This window comes from Chrysemys picta, chromosome 20 (assembly GCF_011386835.1).
Source record: "Chrysemys picta bellii isolate R12L10 chromosome 20, ASM1138683v2, whole genome shotgun sequence".
Classification (NCBI taxonomy): domain Eukaryota; kingdom Metazoa; phylum Chordata; order Testudines; family Emydidae; genus Chrysemys; species Chrysemys picta.
Window position 1 is genome coordinate 17,161,607 of NC_088810.1, and position 23,500 is coordinate 17,185,106.

At 57.3% G+C, this 23,500-nt stretch overlaps 1 protein-coding gene across 3 annotated transcripts in view; it reads right to left on the minus strand.

The window, feature by feature from the left end:
* Positions 1–22,989, minus strand: part of CELF3 (CUGBP Elav-like family member 3) — a 45,742-nt gene extending 22,753 nt beyond the window's left edge. The window contains exons 1-2 of one of the 3 annotated variants that reach the window (XM_065573731.1): positions 22,203–22,494; positions 10,549–10,631 (exon numbers count right to left, since the gene is read on the minus strand). In XM_065573731.1, the coding sequence (XP_065429803.1) occupies positions 10,549–10,631; positions 22,203–22,347 (228 nt within the window). In that variant the 5' untranslated portion in view covers positions 22,348–22,494. Of the gene's footprint in view, positions 1–10,548; positions 10,632–20,002; positions 20,133–22,202 lie in introns of those variants that run through there. The other 2 variants (XM_065573733.1, XM_065573732.1) reach the window with 2 other exon arrangements.
* Positions 22,990–23,500: the final 511 nt, after the last annotated feature.

Below are 23,500 nucleotides of genomic sequence, written 5' to 3' on the forward strand. Positions count from 1 at the left end.
ACTGGGCTCCTTTGCCCAGCACTGAGATGCAGCCACCTCTGGGGTGGGGCAGCTGTTTATATAAGGATGGCTCACCCAGCTCTGCTAGACGTCTCTGGGGCGGGGCACAAGGCCTAGGTGCCCTTTGCCTGGCACAGAGATGCGGCTGGCTCTAGGTTGGGGCGGGGCCTATATTTAACACAGCAACACCCTGCCGTGCACCACCCTGGATATATTTGTGGCTGGCGCTGGGCCCAGCCACCCCAGAGGGTCACCGGGCTGGCGCTCAGGATCTAGGCAGCTGAAGCCAGAGCCCTCCGATACCGCAGAGACCATCAGCATCTTTGGAAGTCCCTTCCAATGCCCCCGTCGTGGCAGCCAGCCCCCGCACCGGAGCAGTGCCCTGCAGGACAGGCATCGTGCTGGGGCACGGGGGCTCACCCAGGGCTTCATTTGTACTGAAAGAGGCACCGGGGCTCAGCCAACCCTGGCAAGCCCTGCAGTCTCAGGGGCCCCCCTCTGGATGCTGGCGCCAGTGGGGGAGCCCCTCTGTCCTTGGGGAGCAGTCCCGAGGGCACAGGAGAGGCCAGGCAGCTCCCCCCGCCCCCAGCTGCTGGAATCAGCAGCACGGTGAAAAGGAGCGTGGCCCGGCCGTGCCTCCGGACCCTGCCAGTGCCGCTTGCTTGGGGGATTGTGCGGTGATTACCCACTCCCCTGTGGGTGATAATGTCCTTTGGCCACCTGGGGTGGGGGGCTGCTGGCCACACTGCCTGGCCTGGGCTTCAGACATCTTCTAAGTGCAGGGGGGGGGGGACACTGCTCCTGCCTGGGGGACTCCCAGCCATGGGCCAGTGGGCTCCTCAGGGTTAATTTAACTGAGGTGGGGGCCTAGAGAGAATGAAAACAGGGCCAGGCTTAGCCCCTCCTCCCCTTCGTTTGCAGGAGACACTTGGGGGGAGGGAGGGGCAGGGGGTCCCACTAGGGGCTGGAAATGGGAGCCAGGCTCCCAGGGCCACAGGGGGCTGGCGGGAGCTGGGCGGTGGCGTCCCGCGACGGAGGACCCAGGTTCGAATCCCGGCATGGACTGGCTGAGGCCTGGTGCCGCTAGGGGCCAGGCTGCCTGTGTGACCGACCTGGGGTTTGAGAGAGACTCTGGCTGGGCCAGGCAGCAGCTCAGACTAGCCAGCCGGAGCGGTTCCCTCTACTCCTCGCAGCTAGCTCGGGGGACAGCCAGCCCAGCAGGGCCCTGGTCTCTGCTCACGAGCCAAGCCACGGCTCTCTGACCAGATCCCACCCGGCCAAGCCTTGAGATCCAGGACTGAGCCAGGGTCCTAACAGCTCGGCTGGCGCAAAGCGGCCCCTGTTGCCACCAGCTGAGGAGCTGGGCCCTGGCGTGGCCAGCACCTGGGAGCCGCGAGACGAGGGAGATGCTAAAGGAGAGGCAGCTGGGGCTAGTGGGGAGGGCACTGGGCTACGAGCAGGATGCCTGGGTTCAATTCCAGGACTGACACTGACCACAGGCAAATCATTTCTCCTCTTTGGGCTTCAGTCTCCCCTCCCACCTGTGTCTATTCAGCCAGGGAGCTCCAGGTCTGGGCAGCGCCTGGCATGACGGGGCCCTGATCTCGGTTACTCCAGGACTGGGCAGCACCCGGCACGACGGGGCCCTGATCTCGGTTACTCTGGGTCTGGGCAGCGCCCGGCATGACAGGGCCCTGATCTCGGTTACTCCAGGACTGGGCAGCGCCCGGCACGACGGGGCCCTGATCTCGGTTACTCTGGGTCTGGGCAGCGCCCGGCACGACGGGGCCCTGATCTCGGTTACTCCGGGTCTGGGCAGCGCCCGGCACGACGGGGCCCTGATCTCGGTCACGCTTTATGACAAACTGATGATAAACCCCTGAATAGAGACATGCAATGGGGTAATTGTTGCTATGCTGCCAAGACCATCCCCTCTGTAACTAGGGCAACTGGCTGAGCGACGGTTGCCATGGTAATAAATGCCATCCTAGGATGGAGCACTTGGCACAGGAGACTCAGAGCCGGCGGCTGGGTTCGAGGAAGTGCTGGGCAGTTTCATGGGCGTTAGCTACAAACTCCCCAGCTCTCCCGCGTCGGGGCGTGACCCCACCACTGCTGGGGCCAGGGAGAAATGTGCTTCCCTTCGGCCCCCAACCCCATCAGAACTGGCAAGCTGCCCAGGTGCATTGTGGAACCATGGGGGCATGGGCCACTGCCCGAGAATCCAGATTTGAGAGCCTGACGCCCTCAGCCAGGAGGGGAAAATTCCCCGTTCCCTTATTAACCAGAGAGGAGAGCGCACTTATTGTACTGACCAAGAACCCTCTAGCGAGCCCGTCACTGTTCGAAATGAAAACCCCCAAGGCGCTACATACCCCGAGGAGGGGAAATAAATTAGGGAGCGGCCCTTTGGGGGTTACAGCTTTCAGCCCATCCCCTCCGAGCCCCCGAAGGGATTGCACAGCTCCATACCGGATCCCACCCTAGCCCAAGGCACTATGTGCTCCCCTATGCTCCGTCATTGGCCTGGGAGCCCGCCGGTGCCGCTTGCAGGGAGGGGATCCTTGGGGTTTTCCCAGTCCCCTTGTTTGCACAGTGGTGTCTTGAGCAGGAACCGGACTCGTGGCCTGGAGGCAGACGGTTCTGAGCTGCTATGCACAAAAGCAGAGGCCCCAGCCAATGGCCGACCTCAGAAGCTGCCTCGCCAGCCTCTGAGTGAGGGTGGAGCTGGGTGGCTTGGCCTCCTCGCAGGGGCGGCTTTTGGCCAGCGCAGGCCAGGCGGAGGACGTGCCAGTGACTTGATCCCCCTGCCCCCCAGATCAGAAGGCAGCTGTCTAGGAGCTGCCTGTTCTAATCCCACCCTCCAAATCCCACCTGCCCCTCCCGCCTCGCCTGGGATTTACCACGCATAAATCCCGGGATTATCCAATCAAAGCTAAAGCTCCTTAGGTCCCGGCATGCAGCGCGAGCCCCGTGCCGGATGGCAGCGGTAACGCCGTCTGGCTGGTGGGTTCAGGGACCCGATCCGGGGGAGGGCCGAGTGGTTGCTCCAGGAGTGAGACTTGCCAGCAAAGCTACAGCAAAGTGAACCAAGATCAAGTGATCCCGGGGGAGGATCCCAGCAGATCCGCCTGGATCCTCAGCCCCAGTGAATCTGAACCCAGACCCCAGATCCCAGGCCGCCCTTTGTCTGGAGACATGGTTCAGCGCTCGGGGTGAATTGTGGTGGGAATGGGAAGTGGTTAGCGCTGGCCGGGGAGAGGCGTCTGGGGTAGAAGAGCTGTGCAAACTTCCCGTGCCCCAGCTTGGCCGGTGTCCCTCAATCCTGACCTGCAGCCCCCTCCTATCCCAGCCCTGGGCACCTCCCATCCCGCAGCTCTGCCGGTGCCCCTCAATATCGACCCGCAGCCCCCTCCTATCCCAGCCCTGCCCCCCCCCAGCTCTGCCGGTGCCCCTCAATCCCGACCCGCAGCCCCCTCCTATCCCAGCCCTGCCCCCCCCCAGCTCTGCCGGTGCCCCTCAATCCCGACCCGCAGCCCCCTCCTATCCCAGCCCTAGGCTTCCCCTCCCCCAGCTCTGCTGGTGCCCCTCAATCCCGACCCGCAGCCCCCTCCTATCCCAGCCCTGCCCCCTCTCCAGCTCTGCCAGTGCCCCTCAATCCCGACCCGCAGCCCCCTCCTATCCCAGCCCTGGGCACCTCCCATCCCGCAGCTCTGCCGGTGCCCCTCAATCTCGACCCGCAGCCCCCTCCTATCCCAGCCCTAGGCTTCCCTTCCCCCAGCTCTGCTGGTGCCCCTCAATCCCGACCCGCAGCCCCCTGCTAGCCCAGCCCTGGGCACCCCACCCACACAGCTCTGACAGTGCCCCTCAATCCTGACTTGCACCAGGGCAGGGAGGGGGCATGCGCTGGTTACAGGAATTGGCCATCGGGAAAACCCCAGTGCAGCTGCCAGGCAGCACACCACCAGCCAATGCATTAGTGGAAACTGAGCCAGGAATGAGCCCACGTGGCCCCAGCCCCCATCCCATAGCCGGGGAGGGGGCCAGCCGGGCGGGAGATAGGAATGGGCGTGAGTTAAGGTCCCATGGCTCCCCCGCATCACAAGCCGGCCACGCTGGGAGCTGCCTCCCGCCCCAGATCCCACAGAGCTGTGGTGGGAAGGGGACTCTGACCCTAGTGGGGGCTGGCCAGGTGGGGGGGCTCAGGGGTTGCACGGGGAGAAGATGTGAGGAGTGAAGGCTAGGGGGGCATGTTAGGGAGTGGGAGGGCATTTGGGGTGCAGGATATTTTGGGACTTCAGAAGCTTCTGGGGTCAGAGGTCAGCAGTGTCAGGCTGTTGGGGAGGGGGTCAGAGCTGCCCCCTCTCCCTGGCCCAATTTCCCCCTAATAAGGGGGTCATCTGCTGCTCCCCCAGCTTGGCTGCGGGGGAGGGGAGCAGGTCCCCCAGAACCAGTGATCGTGGGAGTTACAGATCTCTGTACATATCCTAGAGCAGAGGGCTGGGAGCCAGGACTCCTGGGTTCTATTCCCAGCTCTGAGGGGGGAGTGGGATCCAGTGGTTAGACCAGGGGGAGCTGGGAGTCAAGAATCCTGGGAGTGGAACATGCTCAAATGAGACCGCCATGTACCTCTGCCCGGGCACAGGGCCCCGCGCGGCCGCCAGCCCGCCCCCCTCGGCGGCCACTCGAGAAGCAGACCTGGCCCCAGACACACACACAGACTGGCTGGCGTCGTTGCTCCCAGATGTTGCGGGCGAGTCCCCCCCCCGAAAGGCCCTGGGCTTTGTTAGCTCAGCCGCCCCCTGTCCCCGGCGCACCTGCCCCGCAGCCCATGTTTACCTGGCAACGAGTCATTATCTGCCTGCTGGTTACCTAGCTACGGGGCTCCTGGTGTCCACGCCCCGCCAGGAACAGAAGGGGCTATTTATAACCCAGCTGGGCACCCGCAGCCTCCCCAAACAAAAGGCAACCTGCCCGTGCCGGGTCCCTTCACCCACCGCTCCCATAGGCTGCGGTGACGGGCACATCTGCCACCCACGGCTCAGCTGAGCCAGGGCACTGCCTAGCAGGTGGCACCAGGATATGGCAGTCTCTCAGGCAGGGATGCCAACCAGGGGGCCAGTCAGTGCCCAGGTGGGCTCGGGAGATGTGGACCCTCCAGCTATGATGTGGGCTGAGACCCAGCAAACTCGAGTGGAAAGACTCAGCAGGACGCTCCTGGTCCCCAGAGCTCGGCCCTGGAGGGTTCCATCCGCTTGCCCGCATGTGCAAACGCACACGGATCCCCTGCACGTATGCACAAACACACACGCCTCCCCCGGCACATGCACACACCTCTCCTGCCCTCCCACAAACGCACATGCGTGCACGTGCCCTCCCTCACAGACACACACACGCCCTGCAGGTGCCAGCACGCGCCTCCGCTCGTACGCAGGCGCAAAGGCATGCAGCATCCCTTTGCACACGTGTGCTGCACACGCGACCAGGCACCTGCATACACATCCCCACACGCATACAGGTGCAAATGGTCATATATGTACCCCTGCATGCATGTGCATCCTTACATGGGCACAGCTTGCTTGCACACATAGTGGTTATAGAGACCCCCCTGCAAGGACTGAAAATTCAAGTCCTTCCTCCCCCAGCCAGCACACAGCCTCTCACCTATGACACCCAGACCCGGGACCACCTGCCCTGGGAGAGGGGGCGGCGCCAGGCACCCTGACCTGCCCGGGCAACAGCTGCCGGGCCAAGGAGGGGGGGGAGCGCCTTTAAATCAACCCAAGAGACAGAGAGCGAGACAGGAACAATAAAGCTGGTGCGATGGGGAAAGGGACAGGATGGAGAAGAGGTGGGGGATGGAAGAGGGGTGGGGGGGAAACAGCAGAGCAGACGCCTGCAAACGGACACACACACACACATCCCACAGCCTTTACTAGGGAAAAGTGTGGCAGATGCCCCGCTGGGATCCTGTGGGTTAGAGGGTGGGGGGAGGGTCTGGGAGGCAGGACTCCTGGGTTCCGTCTCCAGCTCTGGGAGGGGAGTGGAGTGGAGTCTAGTGGTGAAGGTGGGGAATGCTGGGGGTGGGGGGATTGGGAGCCAGGACACCAGGGTTCTATCTCTAGCTCTGGGAGGGGTGTAGGGTCTAGTGGGTAAAGCAGGGGGCTGGGAGGCTGGACTCCCGGGTTCTGTCCCCAGCTCTGAGAGTGGAGTGCGGTCGAGGAATTACAGATGGAGGGAACGGGAGCCAGGACTCCTGGGTTCTACTCCTATTTCTGGCAGGTGAATGGCATCTAATGGTTAGAGTGGGGAGCTGGGAGTCAGGACTCCTGGGTTCTCTTCCCAGCCATGGGAAGGGAGAGGTGTCTAGTGGTTAGAGCGGTGTGTGTGTGTGTGTGTGTGGGGGGGGGGCTCTAAGCACAGTATGCAGATGCCACCTTGATCCCTATCATTGTCCTGGATTCCTCCCCACTTGGTATTTCACAACCCCTCCTGCCAGGGTCTCGGCCTCCCTCCCCTCCCCCACAATAAGCTGAGGTCTGCAGGGGGAGAGCGACCCAGAAGCCTGGTGCATGGAGCCTAGAACTTGGGGTCTAGAGACTAGCACTGACTCCAGGGTCTGTCTCGCCTGTGGGGTCATCATTCACACCTGTGCAAAGCAGGTGTCCCGTTGCTCCCAATGTGCAAGGGGGGGCATTTGGGCTGGGCACTGCTTTACACCCCCTTTGCACACTCGAAATGATGGCACAAGAGGGCAAAGGGGGGCACAGTACAGAGCCAAGATGCCAGTGTCTGGGGGGGGGGAGGGATTAAAAACCCACCATATCTCTCCCTCCCTCAGGGACCCTACGTTGTGGGGGCTGCTCCCTGGGGATCACACCCTGCAGCGGGACAGCGGCCACAGATGCACCAAGAGGAGCACCCTGTGATGGTCACCATCTTGGCTGAAACACCTGGGCCTGAGCTAGCGCTAAGAGCAAGCTGCGTAGCTGGGGGGGTAACTACTCCCATCGCCTGTAGGTCAGCCCAGCGGGGACCCAACCGTGACACACAGTCACCCCAGGGTTACGTACACACACCTGCTAGCAATGCTACGCACTAACCCCCCCACGTTCACCAAGACACACCCGGGCTAACAGACGCACCCTGAGAATCCAATCCCCGCCAGACACACAAAACACAGACGCACACACACCCGGAGCAGCTGTAAGATGTAGGCAAAAGACGCACACACGCTAAAAACACGCATGCGATTGCATGCCACGTGCCTTGATTCCCCATCGCCCTGCACCAGGCCCGGCCACTTACCCCAAATGGGTGTAACACATGGCGTTTCATGCCTATTTTGCACAGGTGCTAACACACGGGGCAGGGCAGTGTTGACTTAAAGTGTGTTATAACAGCTAAAAGCTACAGAGAACCGTGTCCATGCCTGACACACACACACACACACACACACACACACACACACACACACACACACCCCCCAAAGGCTGCACTCCCAGCTCCATGGCTACACACTCCAATCCCAATCAGACACAGGCGCACGCGGCAATCCACCGGCACATAAAGGGCCGGGGAAGAAAAGCAGGTGGCGAAAGGGGGTGGAAAAAACAGAATAAAGGGAATCTCCGGAGACAAAGCCCCCGCTCTGCAGCATCTGCTCCCAACATTCAGAAGGGAGGAGGCAAGAAACAAAGTATCTGGCCTCCTCCCTCCCCAGGCAAAATACACTTGGATTCTGTGTTTGTGCGGCGGGGGGGGATGAGGGGAAGCTAGTGGACGGGGGGGAGGACAATCAGGAGATGTCGCCCTCTCTTTCGAGCGTGGCACAATGGGGTGGGAAGATGTGGAGGGAGCAAATCCGCTCCTGGTGGAGCTCGTGGCTTGGTGGGAGATGCCCGCGAGGGTTGCTATGGAGATGCCAGGCAGCCTCGCTCCTCCCAGCTTGGCGCCGTGGGTCCATCAGGCTTGTTTTTCCCACACGGAGGCACGGAGGGGCGTTATTATTTGCCCTGGTTGTTCTCCGAGGGACGGGAGACCTTCCTCGGCCGCGCCCTTGGCATCCCGGGCACTTCCTCGGCCAGCTCCTGCTTCCCTACTAGTCTTCCCTGCAGGGCGTTGCTCCCGGGCAGGGCTGGAGTCCCCGGTTCACCACCCCCCATTCACGGAAGGGAGGAAATCTCAAGTCACGCTCTGTATGGAAACCGCCCCCCTCCTGGACATGGGGAGCCAGACTGGGGGGTCAGGCCTCCAGGGCGGGGGGAGACCTTCGGCCTTTGTGACTTTCCATCAATAAGCCAAGGCAACGCGGCCTGCTCAGCTGAGGTCCTGGACCCGGCTGTTGACAGGCCAAGCCCCGTCACCATCGGGGGGTCCAAAGGAAGTCGGGGCTCTGCTCACCGCCTGCCTGGGGTTGGGGAGCGTCCCATACGGCTCCCTGGCTTCCCCAGGGGTTGGCAGTCCCTAGAAGGGTCGGCATCACACCCAGGAGAGGATCGAAAGCCCTGGGGCAAACTAGGCCTCAGTTCTGTCTTTGCCAGGCCCCCACCCCTGGCATATTGGCGCCTTGCCCAGCCTTTAGTGCACGGATCCTCATGCCGCTCTGTGGGGCAGGGAAGGGCTGTTGTGCACAAGGGAGTGGTGGCCCAGAGAGGCCCAGATCCTCATTGGTGTTTAGAACCAAGCTGCCATCCAGAGACCCTAACAAAGGGACGGCGTCTGGGCCCCAACGGCTTAAAGCCCTTGGGACCGCATCCGGGGGGTGGCCGGCAGGATCAGTGGCAGATGCGGGGCAGTGGTGGGGAGTTAGACGCCTCAAGACCTTTGAGGATCGGGGCCCTGGGGACTTGCACCAGGCAGTCTGGGATTCAGGCCCCGCGGCCTCTGAGGTGTCTGACTCTGTTGATATCCGAGTCACCCTGGGCCAGACACCCGGACTGGGAGACACCAGGCTAAAGATCTTTCCTGCAAGGACCCGCCAAAGCCCCCAAGAGCTCAGCCCTGCCAAGGACCCCCGAGCATTGGATCCCCAGGGAGCTGGAAGAAGGAGGGGGACAAGCCACAGCCCCAAAGGCTACTGCGGGAGGGAGCATGAGACCAGGCAGAAAAATGGAAATCCTGAGCAGTGCGGGGCACCTTCCTCTACCACCGATGCCATTGAGGGGGCTCCTTCGTGGATCAGCCAGGTCCCCGGTGTCTTTACCTCCCACCCGTTCCCCGGACACCCCGGGGCAGGGAAGACAGGACACGTATTGCTACAGGACACGGAGGCGTGGAGCTCCCATTTGACAGCTGTCATATTAAAGTGATTGAGATCCGCCAAGCCTGCTCCTCGGCGCACATTTGCGTGTGGTCCATCAGCAGCAAATTTCCCATCAGTCAGAATCCTGACGCATTTCCAGACGCGCCCGGCCTGGGCGCACCAAGCTGGCGGAGGGCAGGGGGAAGCTGCGGGCAGCCTCCTGCTAATTCTCTGCACTGCTAGGTGCCCAAGCAAAGGGCCACGTCTCCGCACGAGCCCCCAGTCCCTGTTCAGGACTGGGGGTGGCCCCCCACTAAGCCGCTCCCCCCTACCGGGAGTCAGGACAGTCAGCTCTGGAAGAGGAGTGTGATACAGCTAGGCAGGGAAGCGTGAGTCCAGGACTCCTGGGTTCTATACTTGGCCTGGGGGGAGTTTGCTTTCACTGCTAGGTGTCACTGGTTCAAAGCCCTGCTCCGCGCAGACTAGCTGGTGGTGCTGTCAGCGGTTTGGTGGCCCCTGAGTGAAATAAGTTTGTTGGGCCTCAGCACCAGGCTCTGTCCCCTAGAAGTGGGGGTCCCTGGACTACTTCTTTGCCTGGGACCACACACAGGCCTTTGCTCTCCATGTCTGCCAACCTGGCACCCAAAATGCTCCAAAGCCCATTCAAACCAACTGGCAGAGCCCCAGGGCACAGACGTCCACCTGGCACCATGACAGCACCCATCGGCCGGCACCCTGAAACTCGCAGCCGGCGATGCGCAGCCCTTTGAAGAAAGCAAGAGAGCTGGCCCCAAACTGCCTTTCCGTCAAGATTCAGGAGCTGGGAGTGAGTCACCTTGGGTGGAGGGCAATACGGGGGAGAGGCGGTGGCATGATCAGAGCTCCGACGACACTGGCAGGCGACCAACGCCCGTGGGCGGGAGGGTGTCACCCCCCTCTCCTCCCATGGTCCCTTCCCTCCACCCCCCTCGCCTGAGCCAGGCAGAGCTGGTGCCCCCATGGGAAATCAACCCCTCCCCTCTCCCCACGCCAGTGACAGGGCCCAAACTGCCAACCCAGACTCCAATCAAACCCGTATCAGGCGCGTGCTGGGAGCTCACCGAGGAGATTTTATGGAGAGGGCCATCTGGTTATCGCAAATGCTAACGAACTGGGGGTGGGGGTGGGACATGACACACACAATAAAACCGGCGCTGGAGGTTCACGCTGACGTTTGGGCAGCTGTAGCCAGAGATAACAGAGAGACTCCCCTGTCCGACTCCCTCCCCCCCCCCGCCCTCCTTTATCGCCCTGCAAGGACTCACCCCTGGGAGCGTTTTCTGCTCATGCAACGCGCTCTGCGCCTTGAGGGCCGATTCCCGGGCGCAGTAGGTCAGGAACGCGCATCCTGCAGGAGAGAGAAAGCAGAGGGGAAGGGTCACGGGCGCCTCGGATCCCTGCCCCCCAACATGACGGATCCCCCCAATCCTCCCCCCCACTTTAAAGGGCTCCTGGGACAAAGGGACAGTAGCGAGGGGGTGCCGGGCTCCTCCCTCAGCCCCACGGGCCAAAGCGGGAACCGTGAACCCAACTTCCCAGGCTGGAAGATGGGGGGCTTGGACGGAGCCAAGCCCTAATGTGACAGCGAGGCTGGCAAGGCCCATACCAGCCCCATGTCTCCTCCTTTGGATTGGCTTAGTACAGTGCATCTGCCTGGGGATGGGGGTTGGGATTTTCCCGGGGGGGGGGGGGTTGGAAGGGAAGGGGCAAAGAAAGGGGATAAACCACTAGGCTGACATTCGGGAGATCTAGGATCATTTCCCAGCTCTGCCACCGACTCCTGCATGCCCCTGGGCAAGTCTCTTCGGGCCAGATCCACAAAGGGAATTAGTGCCTAACTCCCATTGGTGTCCATGGGAGTTAGGTGCCTAATTCCCTTTGAGGATCTGGGCCTTCGTCTCTCTGAGCCTCAGTACGCACAAAGGGGATAATACACGTTCTTGTCTGTTTTGATTGCAAGCTCTCCGGGGCAGGGGCGGCCTCCCACTCTGTTTGTACAGCCCCCAGCGCCATGGGGCCTGGACTCGCTGGGGCTGCTACTATACAGGCCCGAGAGCTACAGAGCAAGGGGCTGACGGAGGAAGGAACTGAAAGGGACAAGCGGAAAAGACAGAGCGATGTCAGGGGGCCCATCAGAGTGCAGTAAGCGACAGACATGGATACTAGAGAGTCTGGGGGACCCTCCTCGGGCGCCTTGAAATGAAAGACAGGCTCTGCCCTATGGAACTTACATAGCACGTTTCCCCAGTCACCACCCTTCTGCTGTCCATTTTTAATCCTTATTTCACAACTGAGAACATCCCGACTTGCTCTCCACCCTACTGCAGCTGCTATCGCAGTAGCGGATGTTCTCCTTCAAAGGCCCAGCTCCTGGATTCATGTGACTAGAGGAGAATCTTAGCTTTCATTTAAAACAAAAATCCCTGTAAGTTTCTAGCTCTCCTGGTTACCGCGGGTAACTTGAAAATGTGAGCCGGGGACACCTGAAGAACCAGGAGACAAAAAACATAAGAACAGCCATACTGGGTCAGACCAACGGTCCATCTAGCCCAGTATCCTGTCTTCCAACAGGGGCCAGTGCCAGGTGCCCCTGAGGGAATGAACAGAATAGGTAATCATCCAGTGATCCCATTCCCAGCTTCTAGCAAACAGAGACTAGGGACACCATCCCTGGCCATCCTGGCTAATAGCCATTGGTGGACATATCCTCCATGAACTTATCTAGTTCTTTTTTGAACCCTGTTATAGTCTTGGCCTTCACAACATCCTCTGGCATAGAGTTCCACAGGTTGACTGTACGTTGTGTGAAGAAATACTTCCTTTTGTTTGTTTTAAACCTGCTGCCTATTAATTTCATTGGGTGACCCCTAGTTCTTGTGTTATGAGAAGGAATAAATAACACTTCCTTATTTACTTTCTCCTCACCAGTCATGATTTTATAGACCTCAATCATATCTCCCCTTAGTCGTCACTTTTCCAAGCTGAAAAGTCCCAGTCTTATTAATCTAGCCTCATATGGAAGCCATTCCATACCCCTAATAATTTTTTTGTTGCCCTTTTCTGAACCTTTTCCAATATATCTTTTTTGAGATGGGGCAACCACATCTGCACACAGTATTGAAGATGTGGGCGTACCAGGGATTTACAGAGAGGCAATATGATATTTTCTGTCTTATTATCTATCCCTTTCCTAATGATTTCCAACTTTCTGTTAGCTTTTTGGACTGCCACTGCACCTTGAAGTGGATGTTTTCAGAGAACTATCCACAATGACTCCAAGATCTCTTTTTTGAGTGGTAACAGCTAATTTAGACCCCATCATTTTGTATGTAGCGTTGGGATTATGTTTTCCAATGTGCATTACTTTGCATTTATCAATACTGAATTTCATCTGCCATTTTGTTGCCCAGTCACCCAGTTTTGTAAGATCCTTTGTAACTCTCCCAGTCTGCTTTGGACTTAACTGTCTTAGAATCATAGAATATCAGGGTTGGAAGGGACCTCAGGAGGTCATCTAGTCCAACCCCCTGCTCAAAGCAGGACCAATTCCCAACTAAATCATCCCAGCCAGGGCTTTGTCAAACCTGACCTTAAAAACCTCTAAGGAAGGAGATTCCACCACCTCCCTCGGTAACCCATTCCAGTGCTTCACCACCCTCCTAGTGAAAAAGTTTTTCCTAATATCCATCCTAAACCTCCCCCACTGCAACTTGAGACCATTACTCCTTGTTCTGCCATCGGCTACCACTGAGAACAGTCTAGATCCATCCTCTTTGGAACCCCCTTTCAGGTAGTTGAAAGCAGCTATTAAATCCCCCTCATTCTTCTCTTCTGCACACTAAACAATCCCAGTTCCTTCAGCCTCTCCTCATAAGTCATGTGCTCCAGCCCCCTAATCATTTTTGTTGCCCTCCGCTGGACTCTTTTCAATTTTTCCACATCCATCTTGTAGTGGGGGGCCCAAAAGCTGTCCCCGGCTGTGGGTACTGAGCCTCGCTGAAAACTCAGCCATTTCTCTCTCTGGGCTTCCTGCCAGGGGCTCAGATACTGCAGGCCAGGGGGGACTGAATGATTGTGCCAGGCTCCATCAGCCTAGAGTGTGGGCACCTCCCAGTCTTTACCATACTTATCCTTACAGCCCCCCGCTCCCGGTGAGCCAGGGCAGGGCTCTTATCCCCATTGTACAGATGGGGAAACCGAGGCACGGCGAGGCCATGTAACTTGCCCAAGCTCACCCAGGGAGTCTGCAGCATTGCGGGGAGGCCAGGCTAGGGTCTCGCCCCGACCGCTGGCCCATCAGGCTCTATAATTACCCTGGTTTCTCTGCCCCGACCAGAGCGGTGGGCCATTCTACTTGTCAATGGAAAACAAGCTGACTGCTATCAACAAACTCAGCCCGCTCCAGTCCCACAGTGTCAGAGTCATGGGGCCTTGCGCCCCCCCAGGAGATAAGCAGAGACAGTTTCATGGTTGATTTAACTCCCAGTGCAACCAAAAGTCCAAGTCGGCCTCAGAGGCTGAGCCCACGTTTTGGGCAGACAGGGACCACCGTGGGGATCGCCGGTCTCCTGCCATTGACCGGGGCTTCAGTGGAAAGCAGCAAACGCCAGAGTTCCGGAGCAAATTCTACGCTGAGCGGCAACGGTTGTGAATCCGGAGTCACACCACTGGCGTAAGGGGCCACGCCGTTGACTCTAGTGGAGTCGCTCTGGATTTACACCAGAACTGAGATCAGAGTCTGGCCCGGGTGCCACTGATTCCAGTGACATCCTTCTGGGTGGATCAGAAGCGCACTGGAGTCACTCCCGATTTAACTGAGAGCAGGGTTGGGGCCTGGCAAATCGGGGCTGGGGAGATTAAAATAGGATCAGCCCAAGGGGCCCCCCCAACCCAGATTGCAGCCCCACTCCCGACAGCCCTCCCTCTCCAGTGCAGCCTCCCCCCGCAGAAACCGCTCCAACCTGGCACTTTGTCCTAGCGCCTCCAAGCAGGATATTAATGTCTGTGCCCGCCTGGCTGTCTACCTGATTCTCACAGCGAGTGGCGCAGTCGGGACTGGGGCGGGGAAATCTGGGATGGCGGGTCTCAAACCCACCTTGCAGACATGAGGGTAATCTGGCACCTGTGCACACCTCCCCCTTGCTGACGTGCGGGACAGGGGTCGCAAGCCCCAGACCTTCCTGGTAATCCCTGTGCTAGCCCCTTCTTCCTGTTGATATCATAGCACTCTGTACGTCTGCATCCTCCCAAGACCCCTGCAGTGCTGGCCTTTTTCATTGGGGGGGGGGGACTGAGGCACAGAGCTGGGACATGACTTGCTCCGAGGTGTCAAGGAGTTTGTTTACACAGCAAAGAAAACTAAAATGAGTCAGTGGAAGGGCTGGAAACAGTACCCAGCCCTCCCTTGCTTTAACCACTAGACCCCACTTCCCTTCCAGAGCTGGGACAGTGGAACCCTGAAGATCTGACTCCCAGGCCCTCTGCTCTAACCACTCATCTGCACGGCCTCCAGAGGAACGCGGCTCCCACCAAGGAGAGATGCAGCAGGAACCCGCAGCAGGCAGAGCAATGAAATCCCCCTCTCAATGGAAAACAGGGTGTCCTGCATTATATCCAACTCTGATAAACCCTCTCAGCTCCTGGGGAGGCAGGGAAGATGGTGTGTCCAGGGCAGAGGGGAGCTTCCAGGCCTGTGATGGGCTGGGTAGAGACCTGGCTGGGTTCTGGGAATAAGGCACGTCCCCTGCAGGCCAAGCCAGGGTGGGGGTGGGAGGACAGAGGAAGCGCTGAGAGCTGTCACAATCAGGTGGCTTGCATGCAATGAGTTTGGCCGGACTCAGCCCAGTTCCTGAGGAGATCAGACATCTGCAGCACAAACCCCCCGCTGCAGCTGCCACTCTCTGGCCCCGAGCCAGCAGCCCCAGCAGTGGCAGCAAGGATAGAATGGACTAACCCCACCTCACCCCCTCAAATGTCCCCTCTACGGGACTTAGTGGCATATTGGCAGGGAAAAGCTTGCCCTGGTGCTGCCCTGGTGTAGACAAGGCTCCATGTCTGGGCCTGTCCCACTGGTTCCGCGCCGTGCACCAGCCACGCCGCAGCCCAGACAGCCGTGCATTCTGCAGCGCGTTCGGCAAGCAGCAGTCCTGCCCTGGGGCTGAGAGCTACTAAGGGCAGGGCCCGCCCACTTTTACTGTCTGTACAGCTCCTAGCATAGGGGAATCTTGATTGGGGCCCCTGTGCAGGGCTGGAATAGATACAAAGAACAGCAACAGGTGGGCTAATGGGCCTTGTCATCCCTGACTACAATAACACGGCTTTCTCCAACCCACACACACACACACACACACACACACACACACACACACACACACACACACACACATCCTCCCCCCTTGCTCTTCGGGCTCAGTGCAACACACCTAATAAACACAAATGTCTTTCAGAAGCTCCTTTCCACCCCGGCTTGATCCACTTAACATTTTCCACTGGCAATAAAAGAAAAAAAAAAAAAAGAAAGCTAAAAATATCTACCCCGCCCAGCGAGCGTGAATCGCCACAAAGGAGGAAGCCGGACGTTACTAAACAAACCCCAGGTTTTCCGATCGCTTGGGAAAAACACAGATTTTTAGGCAGGGGCCGTTAGGATCAGCTGGTCGGATCTCTGGGGTAATCCCGGCCAAAGAGCCTCCCCGAGCATCTCTGGGATCAAGTCCATAACTTCTGGTCGAGCTACAGCTTGGCGAGTAGATAGCAAGCCAGTCCTGAGTTAATAGCCTTCCAGTGAGGGAGAAGCCACCTCATCCCAAGGTGAGCTGTCCATGTGCCCCTTATTTCTAGGCTGTTTGTCTGGCTTCACCTGCCAGCCGCTCCCTTTGGGGTTGCCTTTCACTGCTAGATTAAAGAGCCGCCTACTCCAAAAACCATCCAGACCCTGATCAGCCTCCCCCTTCACCTTCTCTTGGATAATTCAGTAGCCTGAACATCTCCAGTCTCTCCCGCTGGCCGGGGTTTCAGACCCTGGGTTATTCCTGTAGCTCTGGGCTGAATCCTCCCCAAAGACGTTACAGGCCTTGGTGGGCTGGGTCAGGTTACCAGGACACCTAAATCAGGGCCGGTTTTCCCAGGGTGCTCAGCGGCCGGTTGTTCCCACTGCCATGCTGAGTTTCGCTCTTGTGACCGTCTGGCCCGCCGCTTAGACGCCCGAGCTCTTCCGAAAGTCTGCGGGAGAGGGTCACTCGGAAATCCGGCCCTTCGACCTGGGATTGCAAGTCATTTGGGGAACGTGAATTAATTCGCCCAGTCATTTGGTGTTCGTCTCATCCTCATGTGACAGAATGGGAAACTGAGGCACAGAAAAGGACCTGACTTGCAGAGCTGGAATCAGAACCCAGAAGTTCTGATTGCCCGTCCTCTGCTCTAGACGTCCCCCCAGATCCAAGAATAGAACCCAGGAGTCCTGATTCCCAGTCCTCTGCTCTAGACGTCCCCCCAGATCCAAGAATAGAACCCAGGAGTCCTGATTCCCAGTCCTCTGCTCTAGACGTCCCCCCAGATCCAAGAATAGAACCCAGGAGTCCTGATTGCCAGTCCTCTGCTCTAGACATCCCCCCAGATCGAAGAATAGAACCCAGGCATCCTGACTCCCAGTCCCCTGCTGTAACCACTAGACCCCACTCCCTCTTTTTATAAGAGCCACCTCCCTTCTTTCTTCTCACTCCCCCCGTCAGCTCAGTCTCTCTCTGAACTAGCTGCTAGCGAGCTCAGAGCAAGTGATGAGCGGGTGGGTCACGGTGCAGGAGCGTGTGTTGGCACTGGTGTGAGTGGCCTTGACTCGAGCTGCACATAGCGCTCGGGCAGGGCCTGGGGAGACCGGCTCTGTAAAATATTCATGAGCAAAATACGCTCTTTTTCTTCCTAGCTAGAGTCCGGAGACTAACCATCGCTCCCTGCCAGCAAGAGCGCTGCGGAGAGCAGTGAGGTGGAAAAGCAGTTTGGCTCCAGCTGGCCCTCCCGGAGGTGCCCCATTGCCAGCAGCCAGAGGAGTCGGTTCTCTTACAGCCGCTCCTGATGGAAGCCGGGCACACGGCGGGGCCCAATCCCCAGCACTGCCCGCTTATCACCTTGCACTCCCGTTCACACCAGCTGGGGAGCCGAACCTGCCCGTGCACCAGTCTCACCTGCTCCGGGGTGCGCGTGTGTTGCTCCAATCCCCTGCTTGTAGCTGTAGCCATCTGATCCCCAGTCTCCCCTCCCCTGAGCCCTTCCCAGCCCGCCCTGGATCCAGTCTTACACCCGCCCCCTTAGAGGGAAGCCGTATCCTCCTTGCACAGATGGGGAAACTGAGGCACAGGGTGAGTACGGGCCGGATCCTAATCCCCCGACTCACACCTGCATCCCAAGTCACCCCTCTGAGATCGGTGGGTGGCTCCCGGAGGAGCCCGTTCCTTGGCCAAGGAGGCAGAGCCAGACATTGCAGCCAGACCTCCTGCATCCCAGCGCCGCTGCCTTAGCCCCTAACGCCCCAGGACTGTTGCCCCCCTCCTGCACCGGCTAGCCCAGGGAGGTGTCCCAGCCCAGGGACCACAGAAGCCTCCCCCTGTCTTGCTAACAACCCACTAGAAACCTTCTCGGGACAGGGCGAGTCGCCTAGGGGTCACCACGGGGGGAGAGGGGGCTGGACCCAGAGGCCGCCAGCACCAGTGGGGCCCCGCCTCCACTGCTGGAGCAGAAAGAAGCTCCCTGGCGGGTCGCGATAGCAGACTCTTATCCTGAGCGGGAACGCGCGAAACACCCGCCGAGCCATTTACACCCGGATCCCAGCCGGGACAGGCTGTCCCGCCCCTGATTCCAGAGCTGGGTTCCGGGGTCTGCCAGCCCCTCCGCCCCCCTGGGGCCAGGGTACACAGAAACAAGAGAAATCCACCCCTGGGCACCAGGCCTGGCCCAAGACCTGGGCCCTAGTCGAGCCAGGGGCTTGGGCAGGCCCAGCGGTGAGCACGCAGTGCCACGGAGCCACCAGCTCTGTGACTGGGCCCCGTGGCTGGGTGCGTCCTGCTCTGGGGAAGGTCATTAAGGGGTTGCATGGGGAAGGGGCGGTGACCACCTCCCAGGCTGCTGGTCAGCGTTGCCCCTCGTGGAGACAGAACTCTGCAGGGGGGATGGACCCGATCCTGCCCTGGCCAGATGGTGCAGAGCCCGCCTCATCTTCCTACATGGGAGCCCCCAGAGGTGTGGGCCTGGGAGAGCTTGCCCCGTGGCATGGCTCCGTGCCAAGGGGAAAGGGCCAGGCCCCTGGTTTGACAAGTGGGACCAAGCAGAGGGTAAAACCCTCTCTACTCAGGTTTGATTGTTCAGGGGAAGGGGGCTTCGCACTTCGTTATCCCGCAGTAACGACCCCAGCCTGGCCCTGTACAGGACTCTGGACGCCCCAGCACACAACGTATCTTCAGCCAGGGGCTGCCCAGGGCAGATCTGCCAGGGCCTAGCCAAGGAGGGTCCCTACTGCCTTAGCTCCCGAGCTAACTTCCTCCCAGCAGCAACGGCAGCCGAATCCCAGGGCCCTGCTCTGGTAGAGGCCAAGAGCATGAATCCGGGTTCATCCTACGCTCCACCCGGGGCCCAATCCAGCGTGGATGCTGAGCACTCTCAGCTCTCCCTGAAGTCAGGGTGTTCAGCATGGCACAGGATTGAACCCTCAGTGCCCGGCTCAGTGTGTCAGGGTCTGAGCCCTTTGGCAAAGCTGGTGCCAGCAGTGGGTACTGGGCAACTGGAAATCTGCCCTGTAATCCGGCCAATAGTATCCAAGCCAAAACCCACCGAAGTCAATGGGAGTATAAGGATGCCAAGGCCTGGGGCCTACGCATGCATTTGGGTCAAGCCCTTAACGATGACAACTTATATCCACTCAATTTGCAGCCCTTGGCCTGACCAGCCGCCCCTCCCCCCTCCGTCCTCTGAAGAGATGAGCATTTATGGAGGTTAAAATCATTCCCTGGTTTTTTTTAAAGTCCCCTTTTGAGAAACTGAGTTTCCCCCACTTGGGTTTTTGGCCCTAAATTCGGAGCGGGAGCGGTACCAAAAAACGGTCGTTAAAAAAATAATAATCAAACGCATTTATAGTTCAGCCTCAAAACCGCTTCAGCTGGGCCGCCCGGATCTTTTGCATTCAGATTCCACTGCCGCTGGAAAGCCGGATTTCTCTCTTCCCTTCCCCGGCCATTTCAATGTACGTGGACAACAAAACCCCAGCCCAGCCCAGCAGCTGGGGTTACAGCAAAGCTTCCCAACCGCCCGGACTATAATTATTTTGATCCTGCAAACTCTTGACTAGCAGGTGCAGTGCTGGCTAGCCCCTGGGCATCTCAGGAAGTGCTACACCTAGTTAGCTGCCGGACTGGGCCCTTAGCTGACGTAAACTCTGTGGAGACATGGACTTTGCTTTCATCCCAAAGCACCTAGCGCTGTCATTGCTACAGAAATAAAGAAGGGTCTAGTCCAGTGGCGCTCAACCTTTGCAGATGACTGTACCCCTTTCCGGGGTCTGATTTGTCTCACGTACCCCCAAGTTTCACCTCACTTAAAAATGACTTGCTTACAAAACCAGGCCTAAAAATACAGGCGTGTCACAGCCCCACTATTACCCAACAATGGCTGACTTTCTCCTTTGTACCAGAGAATTCTAAAATAAAGCAATTGGAATATAAATACGGTACTTACATTTCCGGGTCGAGAATACAGAGCAGTATAAACAAGCCACTGTCTGTATGAAATTTTAGTTGGTACTGACTTGGCTAGGGCTTATTATGTCGCCTGGTGTAAAATTAGGCAAATGTCTAGATGAGTTGATGTCCCCCCCTGGAACAGCTCTGAGTACCACTGATCTAGTCCACAGGGTGCCGGTGATTGGAGTCAGAAACTCTTCATATTCGCATTGGCTCCCTCTCCTCCCAAAGACGCTCCATTTTGATTCCCTGAATTTGTCAGCTTCGCCAACCCCAATGGTGTATCTCAGCCCCCCCGAGTTTCACTTGCGCTGGCGAGCCAGGGAAAACAACCAACGCTGAGTTTGTGTCACATTAGCCCAGTTCCACCCTGCTACATCTTCCCCCGCTGGGACTGCCTGGAAATGGAAGCTTCTTTCACACCTTTAATAATTTAAACATCATTGTTATGTAAGGAGGTTTGGCTGGTTTTTAAAGCACAAAACTCTTGTCCTGGAGCATTCTCTGTTTTGCAGCTTGCATGTAAATCATTTGCATTTGTATTTGATAAAATAATTAGTCGCACCTAAGGGGACCCGCTTGGTTTCGTGAAAATCCGAGCGATTGTTTATCTGTGGTTTGTTTGTAACGTTCAAACCTTCCTGCCTTCCAGTCCTATAACCACGCTCACTCTCGGGGTTAGAACCGAAGTTTTAAACCCATAGAGCAATAAGAAGACCCAAGCGCTGGCTCTGAAGTCAAAGCCTGGTTGTTATTGTTGATGTTTTCCACATGTACCAGCTATAAAAATATGCTAAGGGCCAGATTCTCAGCGGAGCTGAAGGGGCATAGCATCTGGTGAAGTCAGCGGGGCTACCCTGATTTATACCCGCGCTGGATCTTTCTCGCCTCAGTTTACAAAAATATCAGCCAATGTACTTGATTTACAAAGGGGTAAAATAAACCCCGTTTTCCTACACTTTGATCCCCTCTCTTTTTGTCACTGCTTGAAATCTGCCCTGAGACAGCAAACGATCCAACATTATACTGTGACTAACCTTTGCCAGCCAGCCTCCATCCCTAGGGCTGAATCCAGCTCCAAATACCCTCCAACAAAGCCGGGTTTCTGCAATTGCTTTCATTCCGGGCTTGTAAAAAGTGGAATGTTATCAAATTCCAGAAAATGATCTTATGCGAATCGCCTCCTTAGCTAACCCTGCCCTGCCTTCTCTTTTGTTTTCAGGACTATTCCCAGAGCAGATTTTTCACCGATGCCGTTCTTAACTTTATTTTGAATTAAGAAATTGGCCAGAGCCCTTGTTTAATTTGCCCCTGGACCTATTTCACACGCTGCCCCTTCTGCTTTTTAAAGACCACTTGCTCCCTCCCTAATACGGGGAAGTGTGTTTAAAAAAGAAGACAAGAAATGAACCAGCAGAGACAAATTTAGCTCTGACCTAGAGGCCTCAGGCTGAAGACAGGCCTCCTTTAGCAGGAGCGAAGGATATGCCATTTGGCAAGATCACGAGAAGGGGGCGGGCGGGGGGCCAGACCCTCTGTTTATACAGGAGGAAAGGAATCAGGAGGGAACTGTCAAAGCCCAGCCTGGGGATTTGGGATCAGAACCTCGCAAGTTTTCCCTCTGCTTCCCCGGGCCCAGAGTTACACCCGTGGCAAATATTCACAGGGTTTGGGACTCAGATGATAACTCAATCCCTGTGCTAAAAGGAGACTCAAAGGTGTCCAGGGGCAGAAGGAAATGGGGTCACAACCCCCCCACCCACACAGGGCCTGACTCTCCCCCGTGCAAAACTACCCCACTGGAGTCAGGGTGGGGTGGAGAAGAACTGTCCCTCCCCCCCCTCCAACCCGACTCCCTAAACCCACTGCACATCCAAACCCCCGGCCTCTATCCATGACGCCTCTTATCTGATTGTACCTCCTGCCATCTGTTACCATCTCGCTCTCGCTGCAAACAGCCTGGCCCCCACCCCCCTAAGCCCTGACATTTTAATATGCATGGCCATTTCACACGGCCCCCACTTTCTCTGCCCTCCTGGCCACAGCTGATCTGATCTCCCCCGACATCCCCAAGTCTCCTTTTTCCTCGGGCTGCTCTTGCTTCGTCATTTCATAGTCAGTTTTCTCTCCCCCCCCCCCATCCCATTGTTGGGAGCTCCTTTATTGTTCTAGCAGCCCGGGCCTGGCTCACTTACCTTTGTGCATGCCCGTGTATTTATCCTTAATCACTGTCAACTCGTAGATCTTCCCAAATTGCTCGAAGATGGGCTTCAGATCCTTCTCCTCCAAATTCCGTGGGATCTGCCCGATGAAAAGTTTAATGGCATCGGGTTCCTTCATTGGTCCAAAGGGGCGAATCTGGGGGCGAGCTTCGAATCGCCTACCCGGCCCCAGCGGAAGAAGCGAGAACACAATCCCAGCCCTAACTACGGTCCCAACACTGCCCAGCGGCGAACCAAACAAAGGGAGCAGAGGCTGGTTGGTGGCTTTGGATGCTTGAACCAGGATTCCCCAAATCTGTAAAAAAAAATGTGGTTTTTTGGGGTGGGTGGCAAATTCCTCCCTGTCGCCTCCTCGTTGTCTCTGATTTTTTTAACCTTTAAAAAAAAATGAAAAATCCTGATTTTTTTTGGTGCAAAAAAATTAAATAATCATCATAAAAAAAAATCAACTCTAAAGAATCTTGCAATTCCGCCTTCTTGGAAGCGAGCTGTTGGGCTGAGCTCTTTGCAATTTCAGAGCCCTGGCGCTAATACTTTTGATCTATTAATTACAGAGCTTGCAAAGCAGTTAATTAGTTTATTGATTAACTTTCCTTGAAGAGGTTGAGACCAGTTTAAATTCTTGGGTGGTTGTTGGTGGTTGTTTTAAAAAAAAAAAATTATCGATTCATTTCTTTCTCCTCCTTTTTCCCCACCCCTTTTCCAAGCTGGATTTCAGCTGCTTTTCCTGGATTTCTCCCTTTAATGAATCTTGAGCTCTGATTCAAATCTTTTCTTTACCAACAAAAACCTCCTCTCCAGCCCGCCCTCCTTCCCTGACAAATAATGATGTCAGATTTAGGGGCTGGGAGCAAACTCCCAGCCCCGGGAGAGACGCAGGCAGGGAGGTTCAGTGCCACAGACAATGACAGGCTCAGACCAACTGATACAAATAAATACAAGCCTGGACAGAAAAATAGAGACCCCTGCTTGCTACCAGCACTGCTTGTGGTGTTCTTCTAAGGACTACTTCCTGAGACACCAGTGTAGATGGTCCATATAAGGAAATACTGCACCATATAAGATCAGATCATACAACACAGAGCACCCCCGTAGATATTCTAGTTTGAGTTTATTAGGTGTGCACGTGTACATGAATGAGCATATACGGGCCATGGCGTTCACAAGTGACGAGTGGTTTTGGGTGCCGCAATACTGGGGCTGCCCAAGCGGAGACCCCCTGAAAGGATCTGGACGTTCAGGGGCTCCGATCTCTTTAAAGAGTCTCAAGC